Consider the following 13,282-nt stretch of genomic DNA (forward strand, 5'->3'; position numbering starts at 1 on the left):
CCAAATAATAGGCTGTACTTTAGCTCAGAAAAAAAAATAAAAAATAAAAAGCTGTACGGAGCTTTTTCAAGCTGCAGTGTGCAAGAGGCCTAACACATTTGATTATTGAGTGCATAGGCCCGGTTCACATTTAACCCATATCATATCTTGTGATTAATAAATCAGAAGTATAGATTTTAAAGGTTAACAGCATGTAAGGCAAGGTGTTGTGGTGTTACTTTTGGCTTTATAAACCACGTGTTCAACACCACCTGCATCAAAGTTCTAAATACTAAAAAAGCCAGTGAACTGAACTTACACAAATATACATCATTTAAGGCTTTGCAAAGGGTCCCTTTAACAGAGATAGAAACTGAAACCTGAAAAAACATGAGGCGCTCCTCTAAATGAAAGCTCATTTAATTCTCTGATAGTATTGAGTTCAACGAATTTGCAGTTTACATGTACTCATTACCATGAGTGCCTCTGAATCAACTTGCAGACCTTTTCAAAAAAACAAAGTTAATAAAACCCAAGGAGACTTTGTGAAAATTCAATCATTTTATTATCTGCCCTGAAAGCATGCATTATATTACAGCGAGTGTAAACAGCCCATCTGATGCGCCGACATAAGCAGCTTTGTAGGATTTGGAATGTTATATATAAACTTCTCTCCTGGTAAATACAACATAAAACAGACATTTAGTGTGATACTTTGCCTGGATAGTAACACCCAGCACAGCTTACAAATAAAATTACTTTGTTAAATTACCTCATGGTGCTTTCATTCATTTTATTGCTACACATAAAAAAAGGCCTTTTATTTCCAGATTATACTGATTGTCTCCATGCAAACCCCCCCCATTTACGGACCAAGACTGAGCATGCTATAGCAAAAACCTGCACCATCCAGAGGCTCCATAGTGTGGAAGTACAAGCTTTGAATGGACATGCTAGCACTAGTAATTCCAGAGCAGGTTGGAGAGGATGACCCATTCTCTGTGACAGGGAAGGCTTGTACAGTTATGGCTCTTTCACTTCTTAGAATGAAGCTGTTCCACATTCTCTGCCAGAAACTCAACAGCATATAATGAAAAATAGAGTTAGGCCACCTCTGTAGTTCCAAATACCAGCAGTGTGGGCCAACAAGCAATTTGCAGCCATACTACTAAATGATCACATTTGGACCAAATGCTAAATATATAACATCCCCATGATTAAGCACCGAGGGGCGGAGCGAAACATGTTGGAGGGCCTAGCCTGGCGGGAGCCCAGGCTTAGGTTGTCATTTTACCACTGAACATATACGTGGTTGTGCGGCATCAGAGATTTTCTCCTCTCTATCCAGCTAAATATAGAACAGTCAGTGGTGTTTGGCTAAGCTACTTGGGATATAATGTCAAGAAATTATTAGATGTTAACTATACAAGAATTATGATCCAAATAGATCACAACGAGGAGCTTTTAAATGTGGATCATCATCCAATGAAGAGCAAGCAAACACCACCTTTCATTGGCTATTTCGGACATGTGACGATTTCACATGGTCAGAATAACTAGTAAATGGGAAAAATCATGTTCCATGCACTGGCTTACAGCTTCCTTACACCAACATTGGAATTGGAGATTACGCCACCGCCACGTTTGCAGAACAGCCTCATGACTGGGGTTAGGATTAGGATAAAAAGGTCATGGTTAGGGTACTGGTCAGGTAGCGATTGATCTCAAAAAAAAAAAAAAAGCACAATTTTAGTGCTGTTTGAGGTCACTCATTCACCAACTATTGATTGCTTGAGTAACCCCCCTCACTTAAAGCAAAGGAAGAAACCAAATTCAGGCTCTTGTTGCTGCACCACTATCCCTAGTCTTAGGAACCCCATTGGGATTAAGGCACATACATTGGTCACAAAGTTGTTTTCAAGCAAATTGACTGGTGGTGATGCAAAAGAGGGAACTACTGCAGATCAGTTGCATATGACCATGTAACTGCAACGTCACACTACTGCTGAACACCCTACAAGTGATCCAATGAACAGTTTAAGAATCTGTGATTCAAAGTGGACAGTCATGAACAATGAAGAACTCAATAATTCACACGCACGTTCACTAAATTTCATTAATTTGATTCCAATGATTGCACATAATTCCACGATTTAAAGTCCAGGTTTGGTCTTAGATGAAAAACGCTTTTTGTAATTTGCCTTTTAAGAGAATATCACACTTGTGAACTTACATTAAGGTATTCAGGGCTCAACTAATAAACATCAATAAATGCAGGCATCTCTTCGGGTGGAGAGGCATTCCCTAGCAAAATAAATGGCACATATAGAAGCACAGACCAGTGATATAAAACTGCAAGGATCAATACTCCCATTTTAAAATTGTCCTTCCATCTAAAATACAAGGTGGGATTCCCAAGTGCCTCCCTCTGCCCTTTTCTGAAACACTGTATAAACATAAAAAAACAGAAGGAAGGGTAAGGTAGCCTAAGGTCACAGTTCCTAGCGAGGTGATATTATCCTTCTTCCTGGTAGATCTGGTCATTTAGGAGTACTCCAAATCTGAGAATATACTTCCAGTATTGTGCTGCAGCTTCTTCTCAATAGATTTGGAGTTCTCACTATTCCCAAGCATGTGATCAGCAGGATTATATCATCCCCTGCACCACAGAAGCCCCCAAAAAAAAAATCTGAGTTCATTATATATATTTATATTGTTTTCCCCCCTTACTTGCAAGGAGTGCAAGGCCCGCTTTAAAGAAGTATCCAAGATGTGCCCAGAGAAGTGTAAATGAGTACTGACAGCAGCAGGCACCTGGAATCAACAACCTTAGTGGTTGGCATTGGGCCATCAGAAGCCAGAGCCTTAATCTTGAGCACAGAATAACTGAAGAGCTGTTTCCAAAACATGGTAGTGTAGGAGTGCAATGTTAAACTCCACTCAAAATCTATATTTAAAGTCATTGTAAAGTATAGTTTCCTGCTCTATGCAATGGTTTTGCACAGATGGGCCAAGGTCCTCCTCTTCTCAGGACCCCCACCAGTGTTCCTGGCTCCTCCTCTTCAGCGAGTGCTCCCACAGAAGATGTTTTCTATAGTGTCTGGTGCGGACCAAAAAAAAAAAAAAGGTGCCCTGCACAAATTTGGCCTGAATGAGATGAGAATTCAGCCATACAATATGTATGGTGAAATTCGCATTGCACGGACATCCCATGTGATGTCTGACATGGCAGAAGTGGGAACCGGCCCTGAATGTATTTACCCAATCTAAACTGAACATTCAGTTAGGCTTTAATAACTTAAAAGAGACCTGAATCTCAGACATATATCACCAGAGCTGGAAGTTGCCAAAGGCATGTTCAGTCTCTGGCAATTAAAAAAATAAAAAGAGCCATTTCCCTGCCAGAAAAACGTATCAAAAGGAACAAAATATAAATCAGAATAGTTAGCCACAGAAATCTTGCAAAAAAAAAAAAACTGCATTTGAGACTGTTCTCACTGGGAGGCTGTGACAAATATGGATGGTCAGTGGATGACAAAACACAAGTGGTCTGTGTTCATAGCAAAGGAAACACCTACCCACATTAGGTTGGTGTTGACTGTATCTATTGACTCCCATCAACATGAGCCCTAATCAAACACTGTTACATGAAAATAGAAATCTTACAGAATATAAAACATACATGAATATGGTATATCTTTTTATATAATCACAGTTAATTTAAACAAAAGGAGCATAATCTGAAATGCACAATTGCAACCTGGCTGCATGGATATCAATTAAAAAAAATATCTTAAAGACATGGAGCAAATTTACCTAGATTTATACTTTTTTTTTCTGGAAACATACATGGGTAAAAAATATTGCATAGAGCTGAACAGTCTTTCTAGACGTCAGGCTGAAAAGCCTGGGGTTAGAGGGGCAGCTTTCATGCGATATACAAACAATGGAGAAAAAAATATATCAGCAATGGGTATATGGAATGATTTTAATAGGAGACAATCCAGTGTAAGTGCAAATGCTCCCATTTTACTGCATTAAATGGTGTGTCCCCACTCACAAGCAGTTCTTTCTCGTTACAGGTAAACCCAGGTTGGTTCAATCCTCTGCCATCTTTGTTAAAACCGTCTGACCCCAGTAAGGACTTTCTGACTCCCTGATGTAAAAGATCTTCCTTTGCATGCTCCTCCACACACCTGATATATCAAGGAAATCGGACAACTGAACAATAGGTTTGCTGTTATGGTTGAGGACAGCCATTTCGCTTGTTATGCTGAACCTCTACTGTGTCCGTGACTGACAGTTGTCAAATCAGGACACCTTACTTCACTAGCTGTATACTTACCCTTTGTGTTTGTGATTCAAAGTTGAGTGTCCATTAACACTTGTAGGACTTCATCCAGAATGACTAGTCATACCCCATGCTTTTCAATGATAACTATTCATATATGAGCGACTTAAAAATGCAGTAGTTCCTGCACTACTTTGGTCTGAAAGTTGTTCATTATCTTTGGTCAAAGCCAAAGTCGCATCAAAGTCATATTCACCCAAAGTTGTGTCAAGGTTGTATCAAAGTTGCACTCCAAAGTCAAGCTACTTTGCAGTCATAAAATTGTGGACAAAGCCATAAATAGAATGTTGCCTTAAAGAAAAAAAAAAAAAGGCCATACAAAGTTCCCTGTAATAGAAGATTGTTCAAACCCCCTGTCCTGTCACCTATTCCTAGAACTTTTCTTCTGGAATCTTTACTTCGTATAAGATCTACGGCCTCCTGAAGAATCTCCACATCTGACATATTTCCAGGTGTCCTGGGTGTCTGATCTGCCAGCAAGTGCTGTGCCTCTACGCCACTATAGGATATAGAGGCGACGTAGGAGTTGGTGGACTGGACCACATCGTGTGGCAATGTAAAACAGACATCAGACACTCCCAGAAGTGCCATATGTGACGTTTCTTCAGGAGTCTGTAGCCCTCAAACAGAGCGAAGACTCAAGGAACATACAAGTGGGACATTCTTTTACAGCAGAGAATGTTATATTTAATTTTTTCATTTATGGTAACAGAGTCACTTTAATTTCATATCAAGCAGAGATGCTATTTGGTATCTGCTGGCCAATTTGGAGAAACACATGAACTGATCAGAAAACGAGTGACAACAATGGTCAAGCGAGGTATATCAAGTGTGTGGCAGGAGGGTCAAGTCTGAATTAGTTTTTGAGCAGAGACTCCGGAGTCATGGAGTGTTTTAACAAGCCAGCTGGCAGTCAAGCCGACCTCAGTCCACTGAAAATGTATTAAGATTCTTGTTGGACCCACCTTTTAACACAATCCCTTGTTTAAATCCTAGTGCAAGTGACTCGATTTCCATATACATATTAAAAAAAAAAAAAAAAAAAAAAAACTAAATATGCATATATGAGAGATGCTTTCAACATAGATTTTTAACATCTTGCTATATGATAGAAAACGTAATGTTATACACAGCTCGTTATTAATACTCAGCTGTGCACAGGCACAACCGGGGGAATTTGTAGTAAATTTTATTTAAAATATACAAAACAAAAAAAATAAGTAAATTTCCCTTTCCAAGAATAGGAAAAATAACAGCTAGCAATAAATCTAAGGCTATTCGTTTGGACCCCTGATAGACTATATTACAGATTATCTGAAAAGATATTTATATATTTATATATATATCACCATATTTATAGGATAAACATTTAAAAAAATTACAATAGAAGTATTTAATAAAAGTCTGATACATAATTCCCTCTCTTTACACAGAAGTTCAGTAGTATTTCAAGCAAACCCAGTTTAAAACAAAAAAAAAAAAAAAAAAAGGCTTGCCGCTCCAGCCCATAAGTTGTAAGGCCTCGTATTGTATTGGCAGAGAGCAGAAACAAAGGAAACCGCAGCTGTGTCTTATTGTGAACAGGTAATAAAACTGTTTCGTGTTTATCCTTCTGTCTACATAAGTGGAACAGACTGAAAATATGAAGAGGATGCTCAAATGCAAAAGGATGTCCATCTCATGTCAGTTGTACGGCTTTCTTCAACTTCTCGATCTCAATCTGATGGAGAGAGGAAAAGAGTTATTCTGGGAAAACCACAGAGAGTGTTGCAAAACAGCCCACAAAGCCAAAGCGCAAACGTTTGATAGGAAAGAGCTGTCAATAGTGACTGTATTCTCTCATTTGACCACAACGCAGTGGGACAGCAAGATGCAGAGTAAGCTCGCATGCAGTACCAACAGCCCAGGGCCCTGTGAACCTTAGGTGAACATGTGGTTTAAAGCGGCAGTAAAGGAATAAGGTAAAAAGCCTGTGTGCAGCAGCACCCCCCCCCCCCCCCCCAATACCCACATGAGCCCCCTCTCAATCCAGTGATGTCCACAAGAGCCTTGGCTCTCCAGAGACTTGCACTCCTGATTGACTTTTGGCCGCAGCAGGAGCCAATTATAGCAAGTAAAACAATCAGGAGACAGAGTGGGCGGGTCGAGCCGAGGCTCCGTGTGTGAACGGACACAGAGCCATGGCTCGGGAGTGCGCCTGTTTGGGTGCCCCCATAGCAAACTGATTGCTTTGGGCGCACCCAGCAGGAGGGAGGGGCCAGGACTACCGGTGTGGGACCCGAGAAAGAGGATCCAGCCTGCTCTGTGTAAAACCACTGCACAGAGCAGGTATGACATATTTGTTGTTAAAAAAAAAAAAAAAAACAAGACTTTAATATCACTTTAAACACCTTTATCCTCCTTGTAACCAAAAAATTGTGTACCTACCATAAAATATTTTTATTGGAGTTCATTAAGGGACACAGAATTTAACTAGACAAACATTTGGGTTATAGTGCCACTTACAGGACACTGGCAAACAAAAAAGCCATTTGCCAGCCAGCTATCACTGATGCCACTTCCAGAATTATTTCGTTTTGCAGAAAAATAGTGGTTAGGAATAGATTATAAACACAGCAAGGTGGGACCAGTGGCTTTTACAGCAATGGTGGGACCTGGATCTTAAAACTATACACTTGTATGATAGCCTGAGCTCACTGGGCCAGTAAGGAGGACAAGAAAAGGTGGTTATTCTTTCAGATGGAAGCAGTGGCTGAACGGTAAACCTGAACAGCACAGACAAAGGTTGATCTAAACCAGATTGCAAAAAATGTTAGGATTCATCTCAGAGTATTTTCTGGGATGAAACTTTTACTCACAGGAGGCAAAGTAAACCTTATAGGTGTAGATTTCCTAGCTTTTAAAAGCTAAAGAATTATAGACTCAGAGAAATTGGCGCCTCCAGACTTAAGTTTCAATGGCCATATTATTAAAGCCAGTGAAGGTGAAGCATGGTGGTAAACCAGACTAGGAGATCTGATCAATCCAAAAGAGCACACAGAGTGCCTGTCAGAAGTTGGGTCATGTTGGAGTACTACATCCACCTGTGACAGTTTTGGAGCCAAGAGGACCACTGGACCAGCTTTCTTCTCAATTCCACGGAGTAGACAAGAAAAATGTTTTAGAGAAGAAAAGACGAAGATTAGTACTGATCTCACTAGAGCAGCCACTGCTTCTGCCAGAGAATCTCCAAATCTAGAGACAAATTTGCACAGTTTTGTGTTGAACCTGGAAGCCAGGTGTTCAACGTCTGGTGTCTCCCACCTGTGACAAAGACCCTTAAACATCACTGTGTGTAGGGGCCACTAGCCTAGGTCCAGGCGCAAGGCTGGAACATGTGTTCTACGCAGGCTAGAGTCCTTTCTACCATTCAATGGTACCGACTGAAGGAGGACACCATCAACCAAAGAATTGATCATCTCTTGGACCATAGAGTCTGAGATGCAGAAGTTTTTCTTTGGGAAGGTAATCTCTGCCAATTTTCAAGGTTCAGTAGCCTAACAGTTTAAGGTTCAGGATCATGTGCATTACAGTGATGGTCAAAATTTGAGCTGGCTGTTTTCCTAATCAGAGGTTGTGTAGGTATCCTAAAATGAGAAAATCCTGTGAGTGGAGCAAGGCTAGCAACAGTGGCCAAAACATTGGTGAACACTTGAGGTGCGGACGATAGGCCAAATGGTAGGGCTACAAAACAGGTAGTGTTGTATGCCCCCCACAAAACAGAGAAAAAGTAAATTAAAAGGCTAGTAAAAATGGGGGTATGCACCTTGTGTAACAGATAAAATAGGTCCATCTAAGACACTAGCAAAAAACTGAAGCCTGCTGGGAGTGGGAGGTTTTAGAATTGTCTGGCCAACAGCTTTGTTGTTTGGCAGTGTCTGAATTCTCCTGTAGGTGGCAGTTTATCATTCAGTTCAACCTTGAATTTCAATTATTTTTAGCCTACAAGTAGTACTCTGAAAAGTCTAGATCAGTGATGGCGAACTTTGGCACCCCAGATGTTTTGGAACTACATTTCCCCATAATGCTCTTGCACTCTGCGGTGTAGTTGAGCATCATAGGAAATTCCAAAACATCTGGGGTGCCAAGGTTTGCCATCACTGCTCCAGATGTTTAAAAACCTACTTTTTGAAGAGTCACACATTTACTTCCTTGAATTCTGTGACATATATCCTGTGGATATGCACTGCTGTGTCACACAGTCCACAGAGCCTACAGGAGGCACAGTTAGAAGAGGAAACACACAGGCAAGCAAGGTACCAGATATGTAGTTCATAGAAATCGAACATAAACCAAAAGGAGCAGAGGAGCAGTAACACAGGCAGGTAATCCAGGAAGTTGGTGAAAGACGGTAGAATTCACAACATGAAAGGAGATTAGTAATCTTATATTGAATTGTCAAATATAACTACTGCCTGTATTGATATTACAATGCTTGTGTTATAAAATGAAAGTATGAGCTCCTTTAATGAGCGATAATGTACAGTAAATACATTTGATTTTTACATTTTCTGAATTCTATAAATCCGATCAGATAATAAAACAGAGGCACACTGCCATCTGCAGGCTGCAATGACAGCTGCAGATCCCTCTGTCCTATAAAAATTTATCATAAGCGCATTTGAGTGAAAAGCACAATGAGGAGAAATTACAAGACTGCAGAAAGAAAGTTACATGCTTTTTCTATATCGAAGATTCAGAAATGGGAAACAGTCGAATTACTAAGTTCTCTATTTGTATAGAACATGCAATGTTTTGGTCGTTCCCAAGAACATTAAAGTGGTGTTGCCACTAAAAGTGTGATTAAAAATCTTAAAAAAATATTTAAAAAATGATTTTTTTTACTCACCTCTAAATACCTGTTGCTAGGGGGTCCCTCGTAGTCTGCCTTCTTCCTTGCTCGGGCTGGTGACGTCACTTCCCCGCACACTGCACAGTCATCTGGGACCTGTGACGTGTCGCACAGTGGGTGCCCAGCTGTGAAGCCACAGCCGGGTGCCCACAGTACAAATGACGGCGCCGCGAGCAGAGCGGGGAACAGGGGGGGGGGGGGCTTTGATCCCCCGCATCGCTGGACCCTGGGACAGGTAGGTGTCCGATTATTAAAAGTCAGCTTAGTTTTTTAGGGGCACCCCACTTTAATGCAGGTGGATCACTTTATGCTTAAAGAGCAGTTCTTTGTTCTGAATTTAATTCATTTACCTCCAAACTGGATCGTAGCAGTTTTTCCTCTTCTAGGTCATGTTTTAATTTATCGATCTCTTTCCTAAAGAATCGAAAAAAAATAGAAATGTGAGTACTATTACATATCCAAACCTAAGAACAAAAATGAAATGTATTGCATCTTAGATGTGATGGCTGCATTAGTTTAAACTTATCAGGCCACAAACATTTTCAGAAAGTACAATAAATGGTTCTCAATTCTGCTAAAAGGAAATTCTTGTCACTCAGTCAGCTAAACTGAAAACAATCTCATCTCCTTACAAGCTATCCTCTGCAAATTACAGATTCCTCTTCCCTATTTAATGGAGATAATCTGTTAATCTGCCTGCTAAGCTAGACATCAGCAATCATGGCAGAACAGAACTGACCTTTAGGTTTCTTAAAGGCACTGTCCTGATAAATTAATAGAGGCTGCCATTACTAAGCTCTCTGTTGGTAATGCTAGTCCTTTGGCTGTCATTCTGCCATTTTGACCTCAAAGCTGACCAGGAGCAAGTATAGAGATAAGTAGTTCTGACCCTCAATTGCAGAATGCTTATTTGAGGGCTGAGACTGAAAAAGACCAAAGTCAGACACAGCCAGGTATCTAGCCTTTTCAAAGGAATTGCAATGGCAGCCCCATGCTTCTTTCATGACAGTCACTTTAATAGTCTCTACAGAAAAGTTAGGGCTCATGCCTATGGGCAATTGAAGCTTGATTTTAGGTGCATTCAGCTTGTGCTTGAAATCGGTTCAGGACACTTCTGAGAACATTCAGAGTTCAAGGACAAGTGCATTTGACAACCTCCTAATCTGCATCAACCTGCTCCAAAGCTGCATCCCCATCTATTCCTGTATTTTCACTATTGCCGTCTGTTGTCCTCATTAGAAAGATCCATTCTTAATTTGCCCTTGTTACCACCATCACCACCAGGACTAAAAAGGAGGGGAATGCAAAACTTTAAAGATGAACTTCAGTCTGTTCACATAATTTATAATAAAAAACATCTTTGCCATTCTGAAGCTTCCCTCCAACCACTTTGCATATTATTTTATATTATTCTGTACTTGCCAAATATGCTTCAGAAATCTCCCTCCACTAAGTCTGGCTGCATCTACTATATTTTTTTTATAATTTTCCTTTTTATAGTTCTACAAACAAAAACTATATCAACTAAATTGATACGTTTTGATATTTAAGAAATAGTATATTAAAATATATTATTATAAAAAAAAAACACAAAAAGGGGGAAAAAACAAAACAAAAACATAATGTATTGTATTAACGTGGCTTTCTCATATTATAGCCAAAACAGAATAGGAGCATATATACAATGTACTCATCCATTTAAGCTCCCTTGATATCAATCATCAAACCATGGCAGCTTCCTCCCTGCAGCTTCAGCTTATTTTTCTTTTACATATATCTTTCTTTTCATCTACTCCACTTGCATCTACCTCAGCTCCTTATTCCCATTTTTTCCCAGTAATGATGGTGCTTCGGACATCGCCAAAGCATGTAGATAAGAGAACCATTAAATAAAGAGCATCGCGGACATAACTATGTTGTGTTTTTTCCCCAAACATGGATTTTTGGTGGGGTGCAATGAGCCCTGCGTATAAAATAAAAGCTGAGATAGCCTTTGAGAGGGCGAGAGGGATATCTTGGGAAGGGTTTCCAGGGCTTGTGTCCAATCCACCTCATTTAGATCTTCTATATCATCTTTCCACCGGACAAAACTATCTTTATATTTTTTAGTGTTTTCTATTTGTAGGTTGGAATAAAGATTTCCTATTAATCCGCGTTTCCTACAGGCAGTTGAAGTTGCTGCTTTAAAGTGTTCATACTGTAATTGGATTTTTAAGCTTTGAGTTTGTAATACATGACGTATTTGAAGATATTGGTAGAAGTTTTTATTCGTTAACCGATAACGGTCCTTTAATTCATTAAAAGACAGTAAGACATCCCTCTCTCAGGCCGGGTTTACACCGCTGCGATGCGGGAACGCCGCGAAACCGCGGCGTTTTCCCGCATCGCATTACTCCCGCCGGCAGTTCACACTGCCCTATGCGGACAGCTGGGAGTGTCAATGATATGTTAATGACACCCCCAGATCCGTCCGCATATCGCAGTGCGATCTGCCGACTCGCACAGGAATCGGATCGCATGGTGTGAACCCCCATGCCATCCGATTCTGTTGCGGACCAAAAAAAGGGTCCCGTGCGAGTTTGCTGCGGGACCGATGCGAATTCAGCCATACTATCTGTATGGCTGTACTCGCATCGCTACGGAGATCGGATGTGATTTGCGGTGCGAATCACATCCGGATCTCCCCCCGCAGCAGTGTGAACCCAGCCTTAAAGCTGGTGCAAAAATGTTATACCTGTCTTTTTCCAATCTAAGAATTCCGAGAGTCCACACTCAGTTCATGAAGACAAATAGGTATCCCATATGGGCATATGTTTTTTATACCCTCTGTGCTGCGTGATATTTTGCACTGCTTCCCAAATTCTATGGACTAAGTTGAAAGTAGGGAACCCCCTTTTATTATAAAAATGGTGAGCTACTATTAATTGAACCAGAGGATATTTTTTGAATTGGGATGCTATTACCTTCTCTGAAGGTTCTTCCATATCCACTACCTCCCACCCATGCCAATGTTGTAATTGTGATGCAATAAAATATAATCTTGGATTTGGTATCGCAAATCCCCCCAACTATCTATGGGCTGTCGTAATATTGCTAATCAAATTCTGGGGTTTCCCCTCCTTCCACACAAAATTCCTAAAAACAGAGTCAATAGTTCTAAATAATCTTAACGTCAAACATATGGGACAGTTATGCATTACGTATAGCATCTGCGGCATCCACACCATTTTCACTAGGTTTGCTCTCCCCGCTATAGACAATGGAAATTTACTACAATTTTACTGTCTAAATTTGGCAATAAGAGGGAGCATATTCCTATCTGTATATTCTATAACACTAGGTGTAATTACCACTCCCAGATATTTAAATTATGTAACCAAGGCCAGATAATGAGTCTGGTGTGGATGCCCCACATACATTACTACAGATTTGTCTCAATTGATGCTGAATCCTAAAAAGGATCCATACAGGTCTATTGGGACATAGCTGCAGTAAAGGATGGGCCTGTATCCCCCAGAAACACTAAAGTAATGTCCGCATATAGCGCTATCTTATCTTGGATGATGGCTGCATCCACTTTAGCTGTGGACAGCTGAAGTTGCTGCCTATTCACTTCCTGGATTTACAGAGGCACACCTACAGCTCTGCAGCTCGCATTGGCCCTCTTATGGCTCCCCCCCTCCCTTCCAGGCAAACTCGAGAGGGGTCTAGATGCAGGTTTGACAGGAAGCATGTGACCTTCAAGTTCATGTGACTGAACTTTATTGTAACAATGAATGGCTGTAGCTGGAGCTTCAGTGTTCACAGGAAACATGTGACCTTCACTCTACATTTTTTTTTTGTGTTAATGAACTTTAAAGGATAAGTCCAGCCTGAGCTTTTTAGGCTGGGCTTCTCCTATGGGTCACATTAGTGCAATTTGTTTTTCACTCCTGTGACCTGTCTTCAGCAGAGCACAGTCTCAAGTCCGCCATCCCAACTTCCCAAGTCTGGATCCACAAGCTGCCTTGATTGATGGCAGTCTCAGCGAGCCGCTGAGACGGCCGCTTCCCACCCCTCCA

At 40.7% G+C, this 13,282-nt stretch overlaps 1 protein-coding gene across 6 annotated transcripts in view; it reads right to left on the reverse strand.

Annotated features, from left to right (window-relative positions):
• Positions 1–521: 521 nt before the first annotated feature.
• Positions 522–13,282, reverse strand: part of CD2AP (CD2 associated protein) — a 192,051-nt gene continuing 179,290 nt past the window's right edge. For all 6 annotated transcript variants that reach the window (XM_077488906.1, XM_077488905.1, XM_077488904.1 and 3 more), the window contains 2 exons: positions 9,572–9,635; positions 522–6,050 (listed from right to left, as the gene is read on the reverse strand). In XM_077488906.1, coding sequence (XP_077345032.1) covers positions 6,009–6,050; positions 9,572–9,635 — 106 coding nt within the window. In that variant the 3' untranslated portion in view covers positions 522–6,008. The remainder of the gene's footprint in view (positions 6,051–9,571; positions 9,636–13,282) is intronic.

Source organism: Lithobates pipiens, unplaced genomic scaffold (assembly GCF_037356315.1).
Source record: "Lithobates pipiens isolate NorthernLeopardFrog02 unplaced genomic scaffold, aLitPip1_a1.2 Scaffold_18, whole genome shotgun sequence".
In the NCBI taxonomy this organism is placed as follows: Eukaryota; Metazoa; Chordata; class Amphibia; order Anura; family Ranidae; genus Lithobates; species Lithobates pipiens.